At 36.7% G+C, this 24,195-nt stretch overlaps 5 protein-coding genes across 6 annotated transcripts; 2 read left to right on the top strand and 3 right to left on the bottom strand.

Moving 5' to 3' along the window:
* Positions 1–173: 173 nt before the first annotated feature.
* Positions 174–6,835, bottom strand: LOC132196548 (acetyl-coenzyme A synthetase). The gene is made up of 10 exons (XM_059619286.1): positions 6,193–6,835; positions 3,707–3,902; positions 3,439–3,565; positions 3,085–3,322; positions 2,835–3,027; positions 2,649–2,782; positions 2,340–2,529; positions 1,877–2,066; positions 1,483–1,728; positions 174–1,423 (listed from the first exon to the last, which is right to left on the bottom strand). Exons 1-10 carry the CDS (start codon positions 6,501–6,503, stop codon positions 1,203–1,205), a joined length of 2,046 nt encoding a protein of 681 aa, XP_059475269.1. The 5' UTR covers positions 6,504–6,835; the 3' UTR covers positions 174–1,202.
* Positions 6,836–8,979: 2,144 nt separating this feature from the next.
* On the bottom strand, positions 8,980–11,084 carry LOC132196847 (glycine cleavage system H protein, mitochondrial). The gene is made up of 5 exons (XM_059619762.1): positions 10,840–11,084; positions 10,698–10,777; positions 10,553–10,616; positions 9,731–9,862; positions 8,980–9,341 (listed from the first exon to the last, which is right to left on the bottom strand). Exons 1-5 carry the CDS (start codon positions 10,970–10,972, stop codon positions 9,244–9,246), a joined length of 507 nt encoding a protein of 168 aa, XP_059475745.1. The 5' UTR covers positions 10,973–11,084; the 3' UTR covers positions 8,980–9,243.
* A 2,433-nt stretch (positions 11,085–13,517) lies between these two features.
* LOC132197367 (uncharacterized) lies at positions 13,518–15,508 on the top strand. Of its 2 annotated transcripts, none has more exons than XM_059620617.1 (3): positions 13,518–13,940; positions 14,325–14,368; positions 14,660–15,508. In XM_059620617.1, exons 1-3 carry the CDS (start codon positions 13,923–13,925, stop codon positions 15,369–15,371), a joined length of 774 nt encoding a protein of 257 aa, XP_059476600.1. In that variant the 5' UTR covers positions 13,518–13,922; the 3' UTR covers positions 15,372–15,508. The 2 variants fall into 2 exon arrangements, with proteins under 2 accessions (XP_059476600.1, XP_059476599.1); XM_059620616.1 differs by having other exon boundaries at positions 13,924–14,005.
* Positions 15,509–16,832: 1,324 nt separating this feature from the next.
* Positions 16,833–17,864, top strand: LOC132197502 (uncharacterized). The gene is made up of 3 exons (XM_059620833.1): positions 16,833–16,934; positions 17,323–17,393; positions 17,496–17,864. The coding sequence occupies exons 1-3, from the start codon at positions 16,917–16,919 to the stop codon at positions 17,677–17,679; spliced, it is 273 nt and encodes a 90-aa protein (XP_059476816.1). The 5' UTR covers positions 16,833–16,916; the 3' UTR covers positions 17,680–17,864.
* A 1,165-nt stretch (positions 17,865–19,029) lies between these two features.
* On the bottom strand, positions 19,030–21,694 carry LOC132197968 (uncharacterized). Its single transcript, XM_059621607.1, has 4 exons — positions 21,361–21,694; positions 20,810–20,880; positions 20,386–20,699; positions 19,030–20,328 (listed from the first exon to the last, which is right to left on the bottom strand). Exons 1-4 carry the CDS (start codon positions 21,379–21,381, stop codon positions 19,337–19,339), a joined length of 1,398 nt encoding a protein of 465 aa, XP_059477590.1. The 5' UTR covers positions 21,382–21,694; the 3' UTR covers positions 19,030–19,336.
* Positions 21,695–24,195: the final 2,501 nt, after the last annotated feature.

Below are 24,195 nucleotides of genomic sequence, written 5' to 3'. Positions count from 1 at the left end.
GCTTTTTACATATTTGTAACGTCGTTAGAGTACCATGTAGCGTGTAAGTAATGTATTTTAAAATAATTTTAAAACTTTTAATACACAAGTTAAAATTTTTGTAGTCCAAAGTGTTTAATGCTACTTTAAAGGATTTTTTGTTTTATGATATAATATTTATTTAAATATACAGATTGAATTTTAAATAAGACGCATTTTTCCATATTCACTTCAATGTATTTTGCATTGCATTTTTTTTTTATTTTTCATCATAGATAACACAGCTCTGGCTGCGGTGGTGGATTTCCTTTTCATATTTAGACAACTTTGATCAAACAGCCATGCAAGAGAATGTACCAGTACACGTAAAATAACATTCAAAATAGTAGTCGTTTTAACAGACTTTTGTTATTCTTTACTTTTTCCTAAAAATTATAGCCTCTAAAAAAAAAAATATTAGGTTCTTGAGGTTGTGCGTACATTAACATGGTGTGTGCAATCAACAATTCTGAATAGAATGGTCTGCTGTTAAAATGGAACAATTCATAGTTTAATTAGAATATTTTTCATAAGCAGTATAATAATTAAAATTTGCCTAAACGTATTTATATTGCAACCAGAATGATCCCCAAAAAATATCTTTTCAATTTTATCACCGCAACGAAAGCTGCCATTAACTTATCAAACTACTTATCAGATAAATAGGTGGTCAAAAATAAATTTGGTAGCTATCTAGCATCAATCAGACGCTGATATGTATATGAATAAAGTGCGATTAAATGCTTGTAACATTTTGGTCGTTTGGCTACATTTCAACATTTATACAACATGATTATATATTTTTCAGCCAACTATTACCAAATACATTTATATGATTATTTAACATATTTTTGCTCCGTAATTTTAACATACCATCTTTCACCTCAACCATAAACTTAGAACTAAATGCAACATTACTCTCACAGCTGAGCTCCACTCTAGACAACATTATTTATAATTTAATAATCTTAAGTTATGGCCGTTTCGTTCTCTAGACCAAACATCACAAAATATTGTCTGCATTAATTTTCATTGTACGCTAAAAATAAATCTTGTTTGTTGTTATATGCCTGCATAAACTGAAACTTCTCTGAAATAAAATATAGCACTTAAAATTTAAATGAGATTAACACCCTGCCAGCAGGCAATGAGATTTGGATTTGAACAGCGATTTGGCAAAATATTTAGCAAGCCTTCAGCAATTTTGATGCCTCTGGAGGTCTGTTGCTGAAAAGGGCCTCAACAATGCCTTCGTCCGCCAAAGTGGAGGTGTCGCCTACATCTCGGTCATTCAAGGCAACTTTCCTCAACACTCTGCGCATGATCTTGCCTGACCTAGTCTTGGGCAAGCCAGGGGCGTGCTGGACCACCTCGGGTGAGGCAAATGGGCCAATTTTCTCTCGAACTAAAAGTACAAATTTTCATGTTACAAACAAAGAATTAAATTAAAAAAAGTTAAAAAACCTTTTTTCCTCAGTTCTGCAACAAGAGTGGTGGAGAAGTGAACTCCTTCGTTGGGAGTGATGAAGCAGTAAAGGCACTCGCCCTTTACTGCGTGGGGGTGGGAAACGACGGCAGCCTCGGCAACGTCAGGATGCTCGACCAGTGCAGACTCAACTTCGGCAGTGCTAAGCAAGTGTCCAGAAACATTGAGCATGTCGTCCATGCGACCAGTAACCCAGAGATAGCCCTCTTCATCTCTCCTTGCACCTTAAATAATATATTTTTTTTTAAATTTATAAATTCATTAAAATTTTTAAAAAACTTAAAAACTCAATGAAAGTATTTCTGATATAAAAAGTTACAAAAATTCCAACCACAATAAATAAATGAAAAGGAAAAAATTATTTATAAGTACCATCTCCAGTGCAATAGTAGCCAGGGAACTTTTTGAAGTAAGTGGTTTCGAAACGGTCGTGGTTGCCGAAAAGGGTGCGCATCATTCCTGGCCAGGGTTTGCTGAAGACCAGGTAGCCCTCGCCAGGGCCCCTGATGATTTTTCCATTTTCGTCCAGCAACTCGGGTTGAACTCCGAAGAATGGGAATGTCTGAAAAGTTAAAAATATATATCTCAAGTGCTCCAGAAGCCTTGACCTTTCTCAGCACATCATCAAAGAAACGTTTTGAAAGTACAAAGGAATGTCAAGCGCCCCTGCCTCACTGCTGAATGCAACCCGCAAAGCCTCTGTGCTTGGCTCGTTGCCTAATTGAGATGCCGCAAGGGGCTTTACTTATTAAAGTGTTCTTTACCACAAAAGGATTTTTTGCAGTTGAAGAGTGCCTGATTAAATAAAAAAAAATCTGTCATAAAAGAGACTCACAGCAGATCCAGGTTTCATCGGAGTGCACCCGGGCAGAGGTGTGAGGACGTGCCCTCCAGTTTCCGTTTGCCAGAAAGTGTCAACAATGGAGCACTTGTTTTGTCCTACCAAGCGGTAATACCAAAGCCAGGCCTCAGGATTGATGGGCTCACCAACAGAACCAAGCACTCGCAATGAAGACATGTTGAATCTAAAAATATATAAAATAGCAAATTAAAATATTAATTATATAATCAGTTGGTTTAAGTTAAATTATTTCAAATTCTCTTTAATGATTAAATAAGACACTATTTTTATTTAGAAAATTACTTTTTGACAGGTTCGTCTCCGAACTTCATCAGGGCCCTGATAGCGGTTGGTGCAGTGTAAAAGAGGTTGATCTTGTACTTTTCAATCACCTCCCAGTAACGGCCATTGTGGGGGTAGAAGGGAGTTCCTTCAAACTGTGAAACATAAAATTATTTCAAATAAAAAAATTAAAAATTAAAATTTTACCATGACTGAAGTAGCACCATTGGCAAGTGGTCCGTAAACCACGTAGGTGTGTCCAGTGATCCAACCAATGTCGGCAGTGCACCAGTACGTGTCACCAGGGTGGTAGTCGAAGACGTATTTGAAGGTCGTTGCAGCATAAAGCAGATAGCCTGCGGTTGTGTGCAGAACACCTTTGGGCTTTCCCGTCGACCCACTTTTTTTGCGTTTCATTATCAGTTTTTGGAATCGTCTTCATTCAAAAAATAATTACCTGGTGTAAAGCATGAAAAGGGGGTCTTCAGCATCGACCCAGGTGGGGTAGCAGAAGTTCGAGGCACCCTTCATCTCGTCGTCCCACCACAGGTCGCGTCCTGGCGTGAATGGCGTTTTGTGGACGGGTGGTTTCATGCCTGGCGTTTTCTGTGTGTGCGCGTTGCTCAATCTGGTCAGGTGAGACACCACGATGCATTTTTCAACGTTGTGGCCGATTTTCGAGCATTTGTCAAGAGCTAAAATTTTATAATCAAACACATATAAAAAAAAATTAATTCATTGTAATAGATTTTTATTTTAAAATTTATGACTGACTTTTTTTATAAAATTTAAATTTTTAAATATAAATTACCTGTGTCGCAGATTTCCTTCAAATGAAGCAATTTGTCGCCTCTCCAGACGCCGTCAGCAGTGACTAAAATTTTCGCCCTGCAATCGTGCATTCTTTCAGCCAAGGAATCGGCAGAGAACCCACCAAACTGTAAAAATTTAATCGTTAGACCCTAGTTAAACAAGATAACTTTTCATCATTTGAACTTGGTGATCTGAAAGTTCAACAGTTGCAACCATGAGACGCAAGTTAATGCGCATTGTAAATTATAAGGGTAATGAGTACTCACCACTATCGAGTGGACGGCGCCGATTCTGGAACAGGCGAGCATGGTGACCACCAATTCCAACACCATCGGCATGTAAATGGCCACGCGGTCGCCTTTTTCGACGCCGTGCGATTTGAGCACATTTGCGAACTTGCAAACATGTTCCAACAACTTCTTGTAGGTGACCCTAGTGTAGTCTTCAGGATCGTTTCCCTCCCTGAAAATATAATTGAAAAAATTCTTTATGGCGAATCATTAAAAAATAAAATTATAATTCTGTGCAACTTTAAAATTAATAAAATAAATTTTCTTTTTATTGATTATTATTGAAATTCAAATTGAAGTTCTACTGACTGCAATTTGAATTGAAATGAATTATCTAAAAAGACCTTTGAAAATTAGCGAGAATCGTCTTTTTAGTTATTTATACCGCACCTTTCAAAACCCTTTCAGAGCCCAGAGCTTTAATGGCCCATTTCCTTCCAATTTCACTCTGATGTGCAAATTGTTACGCTTAATGCAAAGAACAAACAAACATTCGCGACAACAATCAGAGAGGGGAACAGCACACTTAATTTGCTGCAGCCAACATCGATCCCGAGTGGGAAATCCCCTTACAGTATCAATGCAGCGTCACAATGAAATATTGTCTTACTTTGCGTCTGATGTCGACGACGCGTTGGAATTGTCAACTTTGTTTACCCTTATATCGCGTGAAATAGAAATAACCACGTGGGAATTTGCGGCGGCGTGTCGGATAGATTTTTATTTTTTAATCTATCTAATAAAAAAAATATAGCTTTTTTAATATTTATCTCTATTTTTTCAAAGGTTATAGTTCATATTTATGGATTTTGATTTGTGCCTGTGCGTCAGAACTATTGATCAAACACGGATCAAACAAAACACTGCGGAGTAAAAAAAAGTTGGAAAACAAATTTTGCCCAACAATAACAAAAAAAAAACGATTCCACAAAATAAATTTATTTTTTACTTAAATTTTGTGTTAAACCTCTGGTGGACTTTTACATTTGGCTTTGAGAATAGAACGGAAGGTAAATAAAAGTTGGTGGACAAGAAAAAGGGAACTGCAATAATCAAGGCAGTTAAGATCACGGAATCAAACTAATGAACGAGCGACGACTTTCCACATTTGAACAGTGGGTATGATTGGGCGCGATAAGTAAAGCACTTTCAAGGCAAATCGCTTGCATGACACTCGCCTTGCGAAGTACATTTCCTACACTACAAGCAATTGTTTCCCTTCCCCACAGTCGACTAACACAACTTAAATTAAACATAAATATAATATTAAATAAATAAATATAGGTTTTTTTATTTGTTCAAATTTTGAAAGAAAAATTTACGTTGAAAAGGTTCATGAAAAAAAAAATCCAAATCGGAAGCACAGGAAACCACCAGCACCCACGCAGATGCTGGCAACCCCCGTGACCTTTTTGCAGTCAGCAGTGCGCTGACGTAGGTGGGTCAGCATCTAAAATCGATATTATCCATTTCGCTCCCATTCAAGCCAGAAGCTGCGCCACCACGGCCTTATTCCTTTTTCTTTCTTATTCCTACTTCGCCTGACAAATTATTCTGGGCTTTTTACATTCACTCGAAAGCAAAAAACATAAGCTTTGAAGATTGCTGGGGGTCTCTCTTGTCAGCGTGAGCGAAAATTTATGCTCGGTACAAGACAGAAGAGAGAATGGCAAAGAAAATGCAAATCACGATCCTTCTCGCTAAAATATTAAATTCAAAACAGCAAAAACCTTAATTTGGTTTTTATAATAAGTGCATAGTAGATTTCATAATTAAGTTTCAATAATTTTGCCAAATACAAATGTCAATTTTTTAAACCACAATCTAATTTTTATTCAACCAAACATCTTGCAGTATAGATTTAAATATTTTTAATTTTTGATTTATACTTAAAGAATGCCAAGAATGAAAAGAAGGCAAGGACCATTGAGATTAAATAAAAATATCTCCTCTTAAAAAACAATGCATATTGTGAAACATAAAAATTAAGCAAGGACAAAAGTTTTATCAAACAATAAGTTAATATTTTCTTATTTTACAAAGTTCAAAAGTTGAAAAGCTTATGTGATCAAATAAAACTAACTTTCCTGTGTTAATTTTTGTTTGAAATTTTTCTATCTCTTCTTGAGGTAATTATTATTTGTTGACAGTAATGCACATCAATAGGCAGTGTGACGTGCGTAATAAAATTAAACACTGTCATTTCCTTCTTGCCTTGTGAATGCAAATAAATCGGAACGCGGAATCTGGAATGACAGCAAATTTACCCATTTCTGCAAATATTTCATGCGACTTTATCGGTAATTCCAAACAATTTTTATGCTTTTGTATTGTTTTTCTTCTAAAAAATATTACCTAAATTTAACAAAATATTGAAGTTGAGATTTTATTACTCACTTTCAATTGCATTAAAAATTGTACTTTTGTCTTCTTCTTAAAATTAAAATTTATTTTCAACTCACCAGTAAAACGCCACCTTGTCTCCCAGGCCCTTCTGAATGTTCACGTCGAGCAGGTTGAAGCAAATGTTGGTGGAAGCCTCCTCCATCCACTTGATTGAGATGGGCCCCTTGTTGATGTCAAAGTTGTAGCTGAAGAAATTGCTCTTGACAGGCGCCTCCCAGTGGAACTGCTCGGCGATTTCGCCCCAGAACTCGTCGGGCCGTTCCAGGGAACGGGCGTGCATCTGGCGATACTGTTCCATCGAGGAACAGTGCGCCTTGCGGACGATGTTCGCGTTCGGGTGGAACACTTGCTGCTCGGGGCCACCCATGTCTGCGTGCGTCGGAGGACTCGGAGGGACTGGCAGTGCGACTTGGCCACTGAGCCACTGAAACGCTCGATATGCTTGCGCAGGCCTTTTATGCTTTTGGCTCGCGCCATCCGCGACTCGGCGCGCTCACTGGTGCAGCTGCGCCGCGCCACCGAGTCTCACTTCTCACTCGTTTGCCCAAATCTCGCGTCTAACCTACATTATTTCCGTCTTTGACGCGCAGTTCCCAGAAATTCACTATCTACCGCGGTTAACTTTGTTACCAAAATAGTTCGTTGCGTAATATTTTTGAGATTATCAAATGAATAGGTATGAAAGGATTATTATGCACTTTAAATTGGTAGTTCTCTTAATAAACAGTACAAATTGATCCTGAAATTGAGGCATATAGTAAACAGCTTCAAAAAGTATATTTTTATGCCTGCAATATAAGAAGATTTTTTATTCCATTAATCTCTAGAAAAACAAGAGCATTATTTAAAACGTTATTATGGTCAATATTTTAAACAACCGGCAACAGACTGCATTTTCTTTATAAAAGTATAAGTTATAGATTCTAATATTTATTTAATTAAAAGCAAAAGACAAATTTGAAAATTAATTTTGCAATATAATATTTTTACTTATGGTGATTTGAATTTAAAATTCGGCTTTTCCTCGGTGGGATTTTGTGAGTTTTTATTGTTTAAGAAAAAACAATATCCTGCTCTGCATGTTTCGGCTGCGGGCTGCAGCCATAATTCATGAGCTGTGAAAAATTTTTGACAACAAATAGTACAAAAATTGATCTTACAAATAACCGCAAATAACTATTCAAATATTCACCAACCGCAGCTAATCGTGTGCCAAAAATAATTTTAAGTGTGTGATTATAGCCTTTTACAATTAGATGTTTGTGCTTTTCTTTATAAATGTAGATCACAGTTTTTAATTGTATTATTTTGTATTTTTGAAGGGTTTTTATAAATTTAAAAACAAAAATAAAACTTAAACAAGTGTATAATAAATATTAACTATGGAATACATCGATCAATGATCTTTAAACAATATTATTCATAATACGCTATGTAAAAATAATTAAAGAAAAATGCTGCTTCCATTTTTTAGTTCCTCAGTAGAAGTGAAGAAATGTTTGTTATTAATTCTATTAGTTCTCGTTTCCCATTCACGAAACAATAAGTTGAGATAGTTGAGATCAATTTAAATAGGTCAGCGATGTTTCCTATTCATCTACAGCGCGTGTATTGTAAGTACTTCCTATGCAACTGCGGAGTTTTTCACGCCATCGTGCCTATGCAAGTCGCTTTATGGCCGCGGAAATATTTCATTAAACGGATTCCTGGAATGCTTCTGGAGAGGAAGGGCGATTTGCCCTCCATAAAATTAAAGCGTGCTTTAAAATATTTTGGCATATTCGGCAATAATTTTTCTGTTTAATATAAAATTTCCACCACTGAAAAATTGGAAAAAATAAAATATAATAAAATATTGCTACACCCCCAGTTGCCAAAACTGAATTTTATCCGGATATTATCCTCTCCAGAGAGGGTAATATCCGGATAATTTTTCGATTTTGGCAGCTGGGGACGGCAAGGAGAAGAAAATTGAATTACAAAGCAAGTTTAACAACTCTTTTCTTTTTATCATCTTCTGACGCAAGTCTGCACTCTGCAGTTATTACTTCTTTTTAATTTTCGCGAAACTACTTGGCAAATAATAATGCAGCAAACTACGTCTGCTGATGAGTGACGTCATCGCAGACTCTTCACACATCGACTCAGCATTATTTAATTCAAGCGGTCAAATTTAATAAAAGTTTAAAACCTAAAATAACTCAAAAATAAAAAAAAGCCATTATTTTTCTTAGTTTTCACGAACCAAACACTCATTTAAAGTTTCTTTAAAGGACGACTGATAATTTATAACGACAATAGCGACAAATTTGATGTACAGGATGTGGTGATCATGACTTGTTACTTGTGCTTGGACTTTTTGTGAATGGAAAATTTCTTGTTTTCCTCGATGACGTCTGTGGGAACAGTTGCTAGAGAAATGGAAGTGCAAATTTATCCATGACGACCTAATCCGGTTTGGGCACCACATGGAAATTTCAAACTCGCAAATAATATATGCTAATTTAATAAACAATTTAAGTAACAAAATTTAATAACAATTTGAAGTGAAAACATAATTTAAAATATATTAGTAGAAATAATTTTTTATTTTTGATAAAATAATTAATTTAAGAATTAAAATTATTGGTTCAAACTTCTAGAAACTTTTTATTAGGTGATAAAATAAGTTATGCAATTTTCAGCATCCTGCACACCACCGAGGTCAATGAGTTTGCAGCAGTCATGTCAACACCACATGGGCATCACCAGACACTCAAAAGTTCGACGTTACCCTTGGCCTTTGCCATCGATTAATAAAAAATGTACTTTACACCGTTTTTCATAATGTAAGAAGACTCGTGTTAATTGTTCAAAATCAACGACTTGATCATATTTATTAAATTCAACCCCACTGTCGGTGAAACAAAAAAAATGCAACAGGTAACAAAAATGACACTCACGTTGCTGGCTGCCTATCACAGAATGTTCTCGCACGACGACTAAAATCAATGTGTTTGACTGAGGAACTCTAACAACTGGATTGCTACTCGATCAGGGGGCGGTTTTGATGCATGAAAACGAGTCGGAGGCCCAGCAATCGGAATCAGGAGGACGGCGGAGAGGCACTAGTGATCATCAGTCTTCAGAAACTTTTCGTACTGAGCCTCGTCCATCAGGCCGTCCAGTTCGTGCAACTTGCTCAACTCCAATTTGAACAGCCAACCTGTAAATAAAATTGAATTGCACATTAGATATTGAAACCTTCAATAAAATAAAGAGAGTAATTATCAATAAATGCACAGAGATGGCATCAAAATTGATGCATAAAAATTTCAAAAATCAAAGTTTTGAAATAAATTCAAATTTATTTCAATAGAGAATTGATTTTATTTTTATCAAGAATTAAAGCAAAATTAAATATAAACTTATTGGTGTACGAAAAAAAACAAAGTTTAATTAGAGAGATGGCTCTGTCCTCAATGAATCAAACAAAGAACTCCAGCAACTAAAGCTTTCAAAGCCTCGTTGTCAGTTATGCAACTTGCACGGCATAAAAGTGCTGCTCTTTGCCTAACAAAGAGTTATGGGCGGGCAATGAAGCAAAATATTGACCTTTCTCATAGCACGATTTGTTGATAAGGCCTGGGGTTTCCTCTACTTCGGTGTTTTTGGCAACCACTTTGCCTGACACGGGGCAGTACAACTCGCTGGCCGCCTTCACACTCTCAAGGGCACCACACTCGTCTGTAATTTTACCAACAAATTATTGAAGATTTACCTTAAAATATACAATAGGAAAATATTTTCATTGAATAAATGAAAAAGATTTTAAATTTTTACTTCAAATTAAAATTAAAATTAATTGGAATAAATTTTTCATAAGTTAAGTTTGAGTCTTCTTTGGCGATTCTGTTTGCTTTTCAATAATCTTGCTGACAAGAAACTTTTTGGTAAAGAGTTGGTAATTTTAAACAATGAAAAATTACGGGCTTAAAAATAGTGAACTTTGAATTGTAAAATTGTAAAACCACAAAAATGCAATCTTTTTCAATGGACCACAATGATTTTGTGTACTCTTTAAGATAAGATTAGGCTTTCTGAATTTAGATTTGATAATTTTTTCAGCTGCAACCTGGCTTTATGCCTGATAAAATTAGTACACTTGCGTACTTGCTAAAATTAAAAACATTAAAAAGACTATTATTGTGTTGATACATTTCAACTCGCTAGAAATTTTGGAATCTTCGAATGGTTCTTCTCAAAGCTTTCAAATTGCACAATAGAAGAGAACTTACTTTGAACTGTCAAATGGGCCTTTTTTTAATATTTATTTTTGATGCGGAAGCTTTAAAATTGTCTTTAAATTTGTGAAATTTATAAATGACAAATTAATTTTTTTTTTGGAATTTCAAACTTTGTCAAAATAATACCAACCCATTTGTGAGAATTCCTGTCCGGGATCCGGCAATTGTGCATAGACAACGTCACCAAGGGCGTCCTGAGAGAGAAAAATAATAAAATAAATCGGTCCTTACGTAATATTCCAATAAAATTTTGTTGTTTTTTCCTGCCATCTCACCTGGGCGTAATTTGTGATGCCGATGGTGCCGATCTTTCCGTCCACCTGCACCCATTCGTGTTTGTCCGTGTACTTCCTCTCTGCGAAATTAAACCAGGGTTTTCATTCAAACTCGAAGAGTTTTGACCACAAGGTCACGTACCTGCGAATTTGACCGGGGTGGAGGTGACCCCGCGAACACGGAGCGCCGAGCTGCGGCCCAAAATGTGTCCGACGCCGAGTTTCCGGACGCTGTTTGCGCCGAGCCTGCGGACGATGATGGAGCACACGACCATCCTGCTGCGAGGAAACTAGAGCAAATATTATCGGACAGATTGGAGTCGACTGATTGAGTCAATCCGCCGCTTCTTGTCTTCGCTGCACTCCGGCGTGTTTACAATGTGAGACTGCATGCAGGGTTGCCAATAGCACGGTGGGTCAACCGCGTCATCGAACTGAATGAGGAATATAAAATAAAAATTAAGAATTTTTTTATCATAAATAATTATTAAACATTTTTAGTTTAATGTCTAAAATTTAAAAAGTTTTAAACAAACATAAATTTTTTTTATTACATATTTTATTTATAAAAAATTATATTTTTTTTTTTATAAGCTGAATAATTAAAATATTTTTTGAAAAAATTTAAATTTTTATTTTTCGTTACTTGCAAATAGTAGTCTGTTTAGTAAGTTATACATACGTAACGTATATACATTATATTGATAGGGGCAATACTTTGATTTACCTATCATTATATTCAAACAATAAATTCAAGCAAGGAAAATTTTTGCATTTTATTATTTTTGTGTTTTTTTTCTTCTCATTGCTGTTGATTTTTAATTTCTCAATCGACTTGGCAACGGTGGATTACAAATATGAACAGTTGACCTCACCGGGGTCAATGTTTATCACCACACAGCTACGGTTCATGGGGTTACACGCTCACTAATATGCCATGGGGGGCAATGACGACACAATCTCAATTTTGCACTTTGGCTCCTTAAGACTGTCGATCTAGCAAAAATTAATTTTGATTCTCATAATTATAGAACGACATCTTTTCAAGTAAAAATTGTAATAAAATATTTAGAATTCACTTTTCATAAACAAAACAACCTTTGACAGTTGCTTGAATTATTTGTAATGGGATTAAAAGCTTTTTATTTTTTAAAATTAAAATAAGTTTAGTTTTTGCGTAATAATATAAAAATTTATTGAAATTATTTTTGAATGCAGAAAATTAATTTGTGAGACATTAATTTGGCAAATGAAATATTTTATTGAAAATTAAAGAAAAATTATGAAGACAATTAACAATTTTCAAGAACGTTGAAATATAATAATTATTTTATTTGGCAAAATCTTGAGTGCATGTTTGTTGGAATATAACTTCTCTTGGCAATGACAGATAAATTTTCAGAGCTCATTAATTTGAATATATGAAAATCGTGACCAAGGTGCTCTGCATTTCTCTGGTCACTCGAGTGGAACTTTTTCTCGGAGAGCGCGCGCGTCTCTTTTGGAATCTTTTCAAGATCACCAAACGCCGTGTTAAAATAAGTTCTATTGGCTGGTCATGTACGTGACAGGAGAGGCAAACAAATTTCGTCTTCTTTTCTTGATAGAAAGTAAGTGACTTTTCCCTTTCCTCTATTGTAAATGATGAATGTTTGGGAATCCTTAGCGAGGAATCGTTAACCTTTCACTATGGCGAGCGCGCGAACGAGATTCGGAGCAACGCGAAATTTATTTAAGTGGGTTTAATTAATTGGTTGCATGCGCTCTGGCTTGAAAAATAAAAACAAAATAAAAATATATAATTTTCGACCAAGGATTGAAATAATTGATGGTTTCTGCAAATATTATATTACGTGCACTTAAAAAAAAATGAACTTAAATGTGTATTGAAAATTGATATGATATGCGCAAAAATTGCAAATAGTAAAAAGTTTAATATTTTTGCAATGTCAATAGATTTAATAAAATTGCTCATTGTGTATCGTTTATACCCGTCATTAGAATTGCGTATTTTCATCTGAATAAATACACTAAGAAAAAAAATGTCTTTATTTTTCTGAAACTTTGTTTCTGCAAAACAAAACAAAATATAAAATTTTTATTTTGTAAAACATTTATTCAATTTATGTAAGATATAAAATAATTTAGCTGATGAAAAAGTCAAGAATCAATTTTACTCCTTGTTTTGTTATTGTATTGTGATATTTTCTGTGCTTTTCCATTAACACTAACAAAACCCTGTAGAATCCCAGAAAATTAATTAACTTGCCATGATTCTACAATTTTTCTTTGTTGATAAAAATGAAACTTGTTTAATTTTACTAAATAATTTTAAATTTTTTTTCATGCTTACGATTACATTTAAATTTGCTCATTCATAAAATATAACACAGCGCAAAAAATTGCCATGCAATTAGATGTAATTAATGTCAAAACGATAAAATATTGAATGGAAAGTATCCAGCTTTTGCTTTCATTGCTTTTTGTTATCAGAAAAACCTTATTGATTGCGCTGCTCAGAGAAGCCGCGCTGTTTCATCATTCAATCTCTGAATTATTTATGGTAAGCTTTTTGTCAATGGTAAAATTTGCCATGCACACATATCTCGTCAAGCGGTGATTGAGGAAACGTTCAATGAACCTAAAATGTACAAAGAAAATTTAAATTGTCATATTTACTCAAAAGATTTTCGCAAGTGCAGCGTTGAACAAAAAGAATTTACTTTTACCGCCGCAAGTAATTGTTCATTATTGTACGATTTGGAGCGGAATCAAAAGGAAGAACTTCGCACCCAGTGAAACTTTGGAATGGTTAAGCAGAAACAAATATTAAAGGCCCATCGAATTTGGTTCAACTCGCTTGTCTATCAAATTTTTAGAAAATTCAAGAACAGTGATTTTGCAGGTCAAGTAATGAAAATTGATCAGTCAAGTTCACAGTGTCAGAAAGTGGCGCGTGCAATTCAAGGAACAAATCAATTTTTTACAAATTTATCAGAGTGGACGGACGAGTGAAATTTGGCGCGCTCCGCCGCGGACCAAATTGCATCAGTCGCCGATTATTGACAAGAAAACAACGTGCGAGGAGAGGCCTATTCAAGCGTAATCCAGATGAATCTTTTCCTGTACACGACCAGAGACACGTCCAATGGTCCACGGTGGTACTAAGTCGAGTGGTCTATAAAGTACTCGGCTACACCTTGCGGCCTTTCAGTCGGCGACAAAATGCGATTAGTGCTCCTGGTGAGTTCAAGATGCTCTGCATTTTCATGTAAAACGTTGTGATGGCTCCTGTGTGCAGTGATTGTGTTCGTGTGTAAAATTCTCAAACGTGCTACACGAGTTTTATTTTTTATATATAATTTTTTTTTAATATTTTACATTAATATAATTTTAATCAAAACAGTTTTTTTTTCATATATATTACTTTTAACTCAGAATTATGTGACTGAACTAGTTTTTTTTATAACCATCTATAAGCTTTTTTTCATTTTATCACCAGAACTTATATGGAACAAAGCTATTTTAATTAAGAAACTTGTATCAGATCTGTTTTTCACCCAATGAACAGTAATAATATAATATTATATATTATTAATATTATTATATTATTTTGTTTTGTTTTAGGTTCCAATATTACTTGTTTGCATCGTTTCCGTGTCAGGAAAAAAGTAAGTTAATAATTTATTTTTAACAATTATCATTTTCTTTTGATTTAAAAAAATACAAAAAAATTATTTCATTATATAAAAGTGTATTCTTTGAAATGTAATATTTTTTCCAATTTTTTCCATTTTTTTTCCATTTTTTTTTTTTTTTTTTTTTTTTTATTGAAAGTAATTTAAAATTTGCCTATAGTTATTGCTGAAAATAAAATACAAAATATTATGTACTAATTTTTCATTTACAATTTGCCACTTATTGGTTATAATTTTTTTTTTTATCAAATTCACATTTTTCAGGAAGAAAATCATAATCCATGTACCGTACAAAGTTAAAGTTATCCACCACTTGCACACCATTTACAAGCACGTCTGGGACAAAGAAGAGCCCAAAGTGACCCACGGTGGTCACCACTACAATTTTCACCATTCACACAACTCAGACCAAAGTCACTCATCTGGGGGCGGCGGAGGCGGTTCGGGAGGTCACGGCAGCGGAGGACACGGAGGTTCAGGTGGAAGCTCAGGAAGTGGGTCAGGAGGACACCATCATGGCGGTGGGGGCTCTGAAGGTCATCACCACTATGGGGGCGGAGGTCATCACCATGAAGGCGGAGATGGCTCAGGAGGTCACCACTATGGGGGTGGAGGTGACTCTGGTCACCACCATGATGGCGGGGGTCATTCTGGTGGTGGAGGCGGACATTCAGGGTCAGGTGAGGACCATCACGGATCCTCTGAAGAAAACGGCGGAGGTCACTCTGGGGATGACGATGGCCATCATCATTATCATCATTACCACTTCGGGATGAGCCTCGAGGACAATCACCACCACCCTGAGCACCACCACCACGAAAGTGACGATTCGGGCGACGGACACAAATCGTTCCATCACGAGGACAAGCACGAGGACTCGTCAGGGTACGACGGTTCAGACAGCAACTCGTGGAACCACCACACGGCGCACGCGGACAGTTACAGCCACAAGGACCACCACAGTTGGCGCAGGTGACTAGTGGTTGTCCTGGCCGTGCCCTCCGCCATTGGTCTCACCCTGCTCGCCTGCTTCTATGTGTTGAGATGAAACACTGAACAACAAATAATGTGATTTTGCACTATTGTTCAAGTTTTCATTCTTATTATTTATATTTCAACTCTGTTCTTAATAAAATATTTCATAGAAAAATTTTACCTCTGAATTTTTTCTTGCTAAACATTTTTTAGAATAAACGGGAATAAACATCCAAAGGAAAATTTTTCAGTCAAAAACAAAGGGGGAATAAAAATAACAATTTTTTCCAAACCTCCCTTTCTCTGAGTTCGTTAAACCTCAAATAATACACAATAGACTTGGCTGTTGAGGTGACATAATGTTCTTTATAGTAAAGTAAAAAAATAAACACCGCAACGCAAATTTCCTTTTCTTCAAGCTGCGGGCTACCTTTCTCTTGTAAAAGCAAAGAAGCGAAAATAGTGCTTGCTGGTGCACCAGTGCAGCCCATTCACAGCATACCGCAAGCTGTCACTAGATATCACAAACATATTGAAAAAAAAGGTTAAAACTAATAAAATAAAAAATTCCTAATGCTAATTAATTATCTACTGCACTACAGTAAAATTTATATCCATTAAATGTTTATGGCAGTTTATACAGTAAAATAATTATCTAATATTTAATTAGAATTAAATACAATTTATGTTTATTATTTCATTTATTATATATAATAAAAAAATATTTTATTTATATGCTATATTTAATTTCATTAAACGCGCGTGTATTGAATTTTGCTTCAAAGTTGCAAACAAACGAATTAGATTAGCATTAATTGAGCAAAATTTAGAAACAAACAGATAAATTGGTATGATAACAATCATGATTTACTTTTAAGACTAAAAGGAACACAATATATATAATTTTTTTATTTTCCAGAAACACAACTAAAATATAATATTCAGTTTGTCGTTTTGCTAATGACTCGCATCACTATAATTTAATTCGTTTCAACGCTCTCTTGTGGACCAACATCTGCGTTACCTAACCCAGATTAGTTGCACTCTCCATTTCATAAGTCTCCGTTTTTTCAATCTGCAGCAGTTGCAACAAGGTGCGACAAAGGCGTGTGAATTTTTAGTGCGGTCACCCACCTGACACACGCCTCGGGAGCAGCTGGATTGGCCAAGCAGTTTGGCGCACAACAATGAGAGAGATGCTCATTGTTCGGGAAAGTGATCTCGATTTGTGGCGTGCGTCAAATGTGCGATCGCCGCGCTCTATTACCCGGCCGGCCGATTCGTACGAAAAAGAGATAGAGTGCATTTCGCATGGCACTCATTGTTTTTTGTCACTTTTCTTTTTCATCCACCTCGCCAATGGTCGCTCGTCCTTGACAATTAGATATAGTGGGGATCGAGTGCGCGGCACTCGAGTGAATAAATCAACGTTATATAGAAAAGGCTCTCCACTACTCCGAGGCGGGCTCGTATAAAAGGGTAGTGCATTTTTGACAGTCGATGCACTTCGCTTCATTTTTCGTCGAACGACGCACAGCTCTCCAGAATGTCTACGAAGACACTGGTAAGTAATAAAAACTAAAATAACGGGTAGAGTAAAATTATTTGAATCAATTTTTTGCAGATAAATAATTTAAATAAAATATAACTTAATTGTAATTTCCTTTGACTGCAATTTACATAGCTCTACATCATATACCAGTTTTGAGTGCAGCTTTTTTCTCAGTAAAGAAGGAATATAAAAAAATTTTAAATTTTTTTATTTAAAATTTATATTCGTTTTCAAATTTTTTGTTGTTCATTTTTTTAAGTAAAACATTTAAATTGAAGATGAAATTCCAACATGTGCAATACTATGAATACTATTTTATTTCATTTTATAAACGTCTCATTTAGTGTAATTTCTGATTTTAACTATTTTTTAATGCATTTCTCTCTCTTCAATTTTACAGCTTGCTGTGTTGCTGCTTGCAGCTATAGCTATTACACTCAGTGAAGCTGGGGGTGGAGGCAAGAAAGATCAGTGAGTAATTTTCCAGATGTTTGTTTTTTTATTAATTCATTTTCAGAAATTTTAAATTATATTTGTATTACGTTTGGTTGCTGATGTAAAAATTATTTTCAGTGTTCACATCAAGATTCACGTCCCGTACTTTGTGAAGAAGCACACCCACACCAAAACCGTTTATATCCACCACAAGAAGAAAGGCCACGGAGGTGGTGGAGGCGGCGGAGGAGGCGGGCATGGAGGCGGCGGACATGGGGGCGGCGGTGGAGGGCACGAAGGCGGCCATGACCACCGGCGCTAGAGTTAGACTGAATTTCATTCCTCAAGTTCTGTACAAATACGATTCTCACCTCCCTCTTGTCAAACAATGATTATTGTTGTATGATTTAAACCGCTGATGTGATCTTTTTTAATAAAAATGATTGTTTTTGTTGACGAAAAATATTCAATTTTAATTTCTATAGAACTATAATAAAACTAGTTAATTTTATTAAATTGATTTGTCTTCAAAATTTTTTTTCAAACTTGCTTAATAAATAAATAATTTTCAGTTGAACGAAAAAATATATCATATTCATTTCAATTTTTTAATCATATATGATTTACACTGATAAACAAGATGTAGATTTTTAAAATATCTAGATTTGCCCAGAATTTTTTGTAGGCATTTATTGATGCTGAAAAATAGTTCACGCGTTGCTGAATCGATTGAATCGGAGATTAAATGGAGCGAGTAAGCGACGCGAATTGGAAAAAATTTAATATTTTTTGCGAAAATTTTGCCTTGTTTACAAAAATAATAATTAAAAATTAAGATATATAAAATATTTATATCATTTTATGTATCGCGTTTCAGTTTTTAAAATTAATGGATTCGGCCAAATTGCATGTCAGATTAATGAAGAATCGGTTCTCAAAACTTTCTTTTCAACTGCAGAGGCAACCCTGCCCAACAGGGAAAGCAAACACATACGTACGCTCTTAATCTTTTTGAGTGTGATAAGTTCATCACGCCTGCTGTTATAAAATCCAAAGTGAAAAAGTAATTTTCTCCTCTCGCCTCTCTCAAGCACGCACGTACCACGGCCAGATATAAATTTTTGATTTGATCGCTTTTAAATAACACGTCTCGACACTCAAGTTTTGAAATGAAGAACTCACGCGGAAGAAATTCATTTAATAAATGGCTCTGACGCTCTTTTCTCATTCACGCAAATATATTAATGCACATGTGGCCGCTGACCTTTCACTCATCTCTCACAGCTTAAGTGGTCCATTGTGCTAGGAAATTTCCTTGTCGACAAAAAGACAAGCATTGTGTGCTCCGTATGCACCGAAAAATCCTTTCACTGCGAATTTCAACGACAGAAAAAATTCCTCTGAAGGCACTTTCTTTAATTCATTTTAAAGCATTTTAAAAAATACGAAAGCAGGCCTTTTCTTTTCTCGTCTGATTTTTACACTTGGAGAAAATGGTTAATTCAGACGCAAACATTCTAATGCTTTATGAATAAAGCCAGTCGAGTGGAAATTCAACACTAGGAGATGATCAATATAAAAGGATCATTTTCAATTTACGGTTGTTGCGCTGCAAATCTATAGGCTATGTGGTTTCTTCCAGGTGCAATAGAATCAAATGAGAGAGGAGCAGTACTTTTACAAGTTTCATTTTATTACAAACAGGATATAAAAAATAGAATTAATTAAAGGAGGTCTGAGAGAGTACAAAACGCTGGACGTATTTATATTTACAAAACACATTAACGCTGTGATGAGCAAAACGATTGTCAGTCAGACTAGTGGCGTACCAAACATTATTAGGGTGAACAATTTAGGAGATACATGAATAATTTGAAATATAAAAATATATTAAAATATGGTCTTTTTGATCCACAAAAATATTCACCCCGAGGGACACTCTCACTTTCATACCTTAAAAATAAGAAACAGTCATTTTTTCAGTGATGCTTGTGGCTACAATTGCTGTCGTATGAAGCGTAGGAGGAGGAAGCGTAGCTGCTGTGGCCTCCTTGGTCGTGGCCGCCTTCGCTGCCTCCGTAGGAACCAATGTCATTGCCACCTCCATGTCCACTGGAACTGAAGCCTTGTCCTCCTCCGTACGAATCGTGACCGCCGCCGCCCCCAGAGGAGTGACCGCCTCCGTAGGAACCTAGGTCAGCGCCGCCTCCATGTCCGCCGCCTCCGGAAGAACCACCGTAAGAACCAAGATCGATTCCATGACCTCCACCTCCCGAAGAGTGGCCGCCTCCGTAAGAACCTAGGTCGACGCTGGCTCCGTGGCCTCCGCCTCCGGACGTTGCGTGGCCGCCTCCGTAGGAACCTACATCACCGCCTGCCGAGTGTCCTCCGCCATAAGAGCCAAGGTCGATTCCGTGGCCTCCACCCCCAGAGGAGTGGCCACCTCCGTGGCCTCCAGCGTCTCCTCCAGAAGAGTGACCTCCGCCAAAATCGTAGCCATGACCTCCGCCTCCGGACTGACCTCCGTGAGAACCTAGATCGTATCCGCCTCCAGAGCTGCCTCCGTGAGAAGCGTAGTCGTAGCCGCCTCCAGAGTGTCCTCCGCTGCCCCCGCCGCCTCCGTGGCCGCCGACATCATAAGAGTAGCCGCCATGGTCGCCTCCAGAAGAGTGTCCGGCATCTCCAGAATGACCAGCATCGTGTCCACCACCAGAGTGCCCAGCATCGTGACCTCCACCTGAGTGACCTCCTCCATGTCCACCATCAGAGTGACCTGCCGACGCACTGTAGCCTCCACCATGGTTGCCAGAGTAGCCGGCGCCGAGGATGTGTCCGTATGAGTCAAAGGAAGTTACGACCTTTCCGCCGCCACCATGACCTCCATGACCGCCACCTCCATGACCACCATGACCGCCACCACCATGGCCTCCGTGTCCTCCAGCGCCAGCAAGTTGAACAAGTGCGTAAATTCCTTTAAAAAATATTTAAAAAAATTATTAAAAAATATATTTAACAAACATTGGCTCACCTTTTCCACTATCGTGGCCACCGCCGTGTCCGCCTCCATAGCCTCCTCCGTGGCCACCTCCGTAGCCTCCATGACCACCACCGTGACCGCCTCCATGGCCGCCGCCGTGACCGCCACCATGGCCGCCTCCATGGGCGCCAGAGTCTCCATAACCTTCTGAGATTATCTGATAAACTGGCGCTGCGTCATGACCGCCGCCTCCGTGACCTCCACCACCGTGGCCCTCGTCATCGTGATAGATGTGCTTGTAGATGGTGCGCGTGTGATGGTGCACCTTTACTTTCAACGGCACGTGAATGATGTACTTTTTGTGACTGCGGAGAGGAAAAAGACAATTAATTGTCAAGCGCCCGAGTCCTCTCACTTTTGAGTAGAAAAAAAATAACAAACGAGAGAGAAATTTGTTAAATGGATGTCAATTTACCTGCCGCCGCCGCCACCTCCTGCCTTGGTGCCTTTCGAAGAAAGCAGGAGCGCGAGGGCGCACAACAAAACCTGCATTGAGAGCAAAAAGAGAGAACAGTCAAAATTTTTTGCAAAAATTTGTTAAATGGAGAATAGATATAAAATGGTTTATATAAATCACGCAGCTAAGGTTTCCTACTTTTTTTTAAATTTTTAATTTAATCAGCCCTAAAATATAATCATTTAATACAAAATTATGTAAAATGCCCAAAAAAACTAGACAATCCAATCTTATTTAAATAAAGATATTATGCAATTTAATTCAATTAACTCTAACCGTAAACTTATATTTTTTTTTAAATAAAATTTTTTAGAATTTTCCAAAAAATTTCCTTAACCCTATAGTTTGAAAACCGAATCTTTAATGAGTTGAAATAAAATTAAAAATTAATATATTCATAACACAAAAAATTAAATTTTATTTCTAAATAACTTGAAAATTTTTATGTGAATAAAATAAAATTTGAATTTAATTCATGAAGTAAAATAAAAAAAATGTATTTAACTTACAATGCGCAAAATGTGAGCCATCACGGTGCGCTCCAAGACCAAAACTGCATTGGTCCGCCAAGGCCCCTCTGCTTTTATATGTACAGGTCTGGTGCACTCGCATTTTTTTCATGGTGGCAGCGTTTGAAGAATGGATTGAAAAAAGTTATGCGCTCTCTTGGTGGAATAGACCGATCGCGTTAGTGCACCCTGGCAGTGGACTAGGAGGAGCCAGTTCATTATCAACATTTCTCTCGCACAAAGAAAGAAGGAGGTTTTATCTTTCTTTGCAGCGTCGGCCAAGCACCTGCCATGCAGAGGCGTCCGTCCGGCCGCCGATTTGGCCGGCCAAAGTGAAGGGCCGCAGATGGACCTCGATTCTCACGACGCGCCACTCACTTTCCGTCGGCGCGCGTTATTGTCCATTGTCAATAAAATAACTCTCCCCGCGGACTGCAGCACGAAACGTGACTTCAGTGGTCAATAAGCAAGTTCAAGGTGTGCCTATCGCACAGGGAAAAATAATGCATCGTCAAATATTGGCAGCTCGTCCTCTAACCGATCGTCCTGTGCCAAAATGCACCACTTTAAGGCATGATTTATGCGAAAATTACTGCACCCAACACCGGACCACGAAGGCATTCATACTATCTCTTTATCTGAACTTTCTCCTTAGAGTTCAAGTTGAATAAAAAAATGGAAAACCAATTAAAATTGTCCTATTGTCACTACAAGAAGCAAGAATTCTTTTTTTGTTCGTCTATAAATTTAAGTTGATTCGTCGCGGTTGTCCATTCAATTTGACAGTTTTTGAAGGAACATTTAAGATTCAGAATAAAAATTTAGCTTCAGATTTCAGCATAAATTTTAATCTGCATTGGTGGTAATTTTTTCAATGAAGGGAAAAGATTTTATGAAGTTAATTTTTTATTAATTAAAACAAAAAATATTTTTTTAATGATGATTTCCGAGTTGAACTTATACCAGTGCCAAGGCTGATAACACAACTTCAACTGAAAATTCCAACCTTTTCTTCATTTATTTTCTAAATTCTAGAGACTAGATCAATGAACCGCAATAATTACAAAATAAATATTTCTATAGTAATAGTACACTAGATTAATTTAAAATTGGATTTAAAGAGCGCTTTAATTTTATTGTAAATTAGCTTAAGATATCATTTTTGTTTTGTTTCTTAAAACATCAAAATTAACAAAACAAAAGAAAAAATTTAAATATGCAAACACACACTATTAATTTTTGACATTAAAAATTAAGCAATTATTCAAGTAAAATAATTTCAAAAATTTACTTTGATTATACTATTAGTACGCACTGTTAAAAATAAACAATATAAAGGAGCTATAAAAATTCAACGGAAGGAAAAATCTGCACGAGTTTGCTATATTATTTGTTTGTATCATTCCCCTTCATGTTTCCCACGCGCGGTGTGTTATTCCACACTACTGGACGCGGAGATTTGCATATGCAGAGGTTCAAGACTCTCGATCTTTCTTTCTTCCTCGTAACTTTCCCTGCGCCCTCTCAGGTTCAGGGTTAGTGAAAGAACGGTCGCGAGAGTTGGGTTAGGCTCCCCGCCTCTCATCTCAAGTATCACTTGCGAGCGGCATCATTAGATGAAATGCGCGGTCGCAAAAACACGCTGCATTCTTTAAAATGCAAAACACCGGCACGAATTTCGTGCTCCGGGTTAGAAAACCGAAATTTGCAGCGCGTCGAGAGAGCATAATTTTTTGCCATTTGCCATCATCATATTCGGTGAGAATTTTACTCCAGGGTATCACGAGTGGAAAACTGAGTGCTATATGATTTTACAGTCTGTTTTTACCGCTTTATTTCTGTATCAAGGTTTGTGAATTATTATTATTAATTTATTTTTCTAGCAATACAATCAAATTTTTAATAACTTGTTAGTCAAAATTCTTCAAATTTGATATCTTATGGTAGTTTTTCAAAACCTCGTTCATTTAGTTTGTGCTGTGTGTTAGTTGATTTTTAAGCCGAGCAGTTTACAATAAATTATTGAAAATTGAAATTTTGGAACTTGTACCACAAAAAATAATACACTAAAAATTGAGTCGAATCATTTTATTATTTCAGTCTCTCTTTATTGAAGTACATATAATTATAATAAAGTTCTGCATGTACCTGATGAAAGATGACAAAGAGCAGACATGAAAAATAAAATATCAAACAGCTTTAGGAAAATAAATAGCTGAAGTTCATCACAAGGAAAAATACATAATAAAGGAGATCAATAAAAAATTTCACTCTCGTTGTAAGTAAACCTTGATGTGCATTTTAATTTTTTGCCGAGGTGAAGATGCAAAGAGAAAATGTGACTCTCGAGAGCCTAAGTTGGTTTTTGCCATGCAATCTGGCCAGCTGCTGGAAAGAGATTTTAATTGAGATTGAGAGCGTTTTGTTGTGTTCCTCCCATAAGCATAGCGTATCGTCGGATGAGTGGCCACACAATCACTTTTCGCGATTGACACGTTGGCTGCTCTCTCGGCGCACCCAGCTCTGTCGGCGATTTAAAAATTTTCAATCCCCCCTGAAACTATAAATTTAATCCGCAAGGAAATGATAAACAACTACCGGATTAATGTGTGCAACCATCAATTGCTTTGAAATAAATGCGCCGAGATAGAAGCATCTGCCGTCTCGTGAAAGTGCAAGTGAATCGGAAGGAATGACACTCGGGCCCGCAGGCTTCGTTGCAATTTCTCCCTTGGTGGCAAAAAATCACTCTGACATCTGACAAGCAATTTCCTCCGTGCATTCATCTCGTGAAAAGGAGAATGTAAATAGTAATTTGCGACGGGGATAATTAAT

Source organism: Neocloeon triangulifer, unplaced genomic scaffold (assembly GCF_031216515.1).
Source record: "Neocloeon triangulifer isolate White Clay Creek 2 clone unplaced genomic scaffold, ASM3121651v1 ptg000012l, whole genome shotgun sequence".
In the NCBI taxonomy this organism is placed as follows: domain Eukaryota; kingdom Metazoa; phylum Arthropoda; class Insecta; order Ephemeroptera; family Baetidae; genus Neocloeon; species Neocloeon triangulifer.
Note: the sequence above shows the minus strand (reverse complement) of the source record. Positions and strands in the feature narration are given on the sequence as shown.

Coding starts and splice junctions, on each gene's coding strand:
- LOC132196548 (XM_059619286.1), bottom strand. CDS start 6,503: ATGGGTGGCCCCGAGCAGCAAGTGTTCCACCCGAACGCGAACATCGTC. Junction 3,903..6,192: donor GACAAGGTGGCGTTTTACTG/GTGAGTTGAAAA, acceptor TTATATTTTCAG/GGAGGGAAACGATCCTGAAG. Junction 2,530..2,648: donor GGAGACGAACCTGTCAAAAA/GTAATTTTCTAA, acceptor ATATATTTTTAG/ATTCAACATGTCTTCATTGC.
- LOC132196847 (XM_059619762.1), bottom strand. CDS start 10,972: ATGGTCGTGTGCTCCATCATCGTCCGCAGGCTCGGCGCAAACAGCGTC. Junction 10,778..10,839: donor CACCCCGGTCAAATTCGCAG/GTACGTGACCTT, acceptor TTAATTTCGCAG/AGAGGAAGTACACGGACAAA. Junction 9,863..10,552: donor ACAGGAATTCTCACAAATGG/GTTGGTATTATT, acceptor GTAAAATTACAG/ACGAGTGTGGTGCCCTTGAG.
- LOC132197367 (XM_059620616.1), top strand. CDS start 13,982: ATGGCTCCTGTGTGCAGTGATTGT. Junction 14,006..14,324: donor CTCCTGTGTGCAGTGATTGT/GTTCGTGTGTAA, acceptor GTTTTGTTTTAG/GTTCCAATATTACTTGTTTG. Junction 14,369..14,659: donor GTTTCCGTGTCAGGAAAAAA/GTAAGTTAATAA, acceptor CACATTTTTCAG/GAAGAAAATCATAATCCATG.
- LOC132197502 (XM_059620833.1), top strand. Junction 17,394..17,495: donor GGTGGAGGCAAGAAAGATCA/GTGAGTAATTTT, acceptor AATTATTTTCAG/TGTTCACATCAAGATTCACG.
- LOC132197968 (XM_059621607.1), bottom strand. CDS start 21,381: ATGGCTCACATTTTGCGCATT. Junction 20,700..20,809: donor GGAGGTGGCGGCGGCGGCAG/GTAAATTGACAT, acceptor TCCTCTCCGCAG/TCACAAAAAGTACATCATTC. Junction 20,329..20,385: donor TGGCCACGATAGTGGAAAAG/GTGAGCCAATGT, acceptor TATTTTTTAAAG/GAATTTACGCACTTGTTCAA.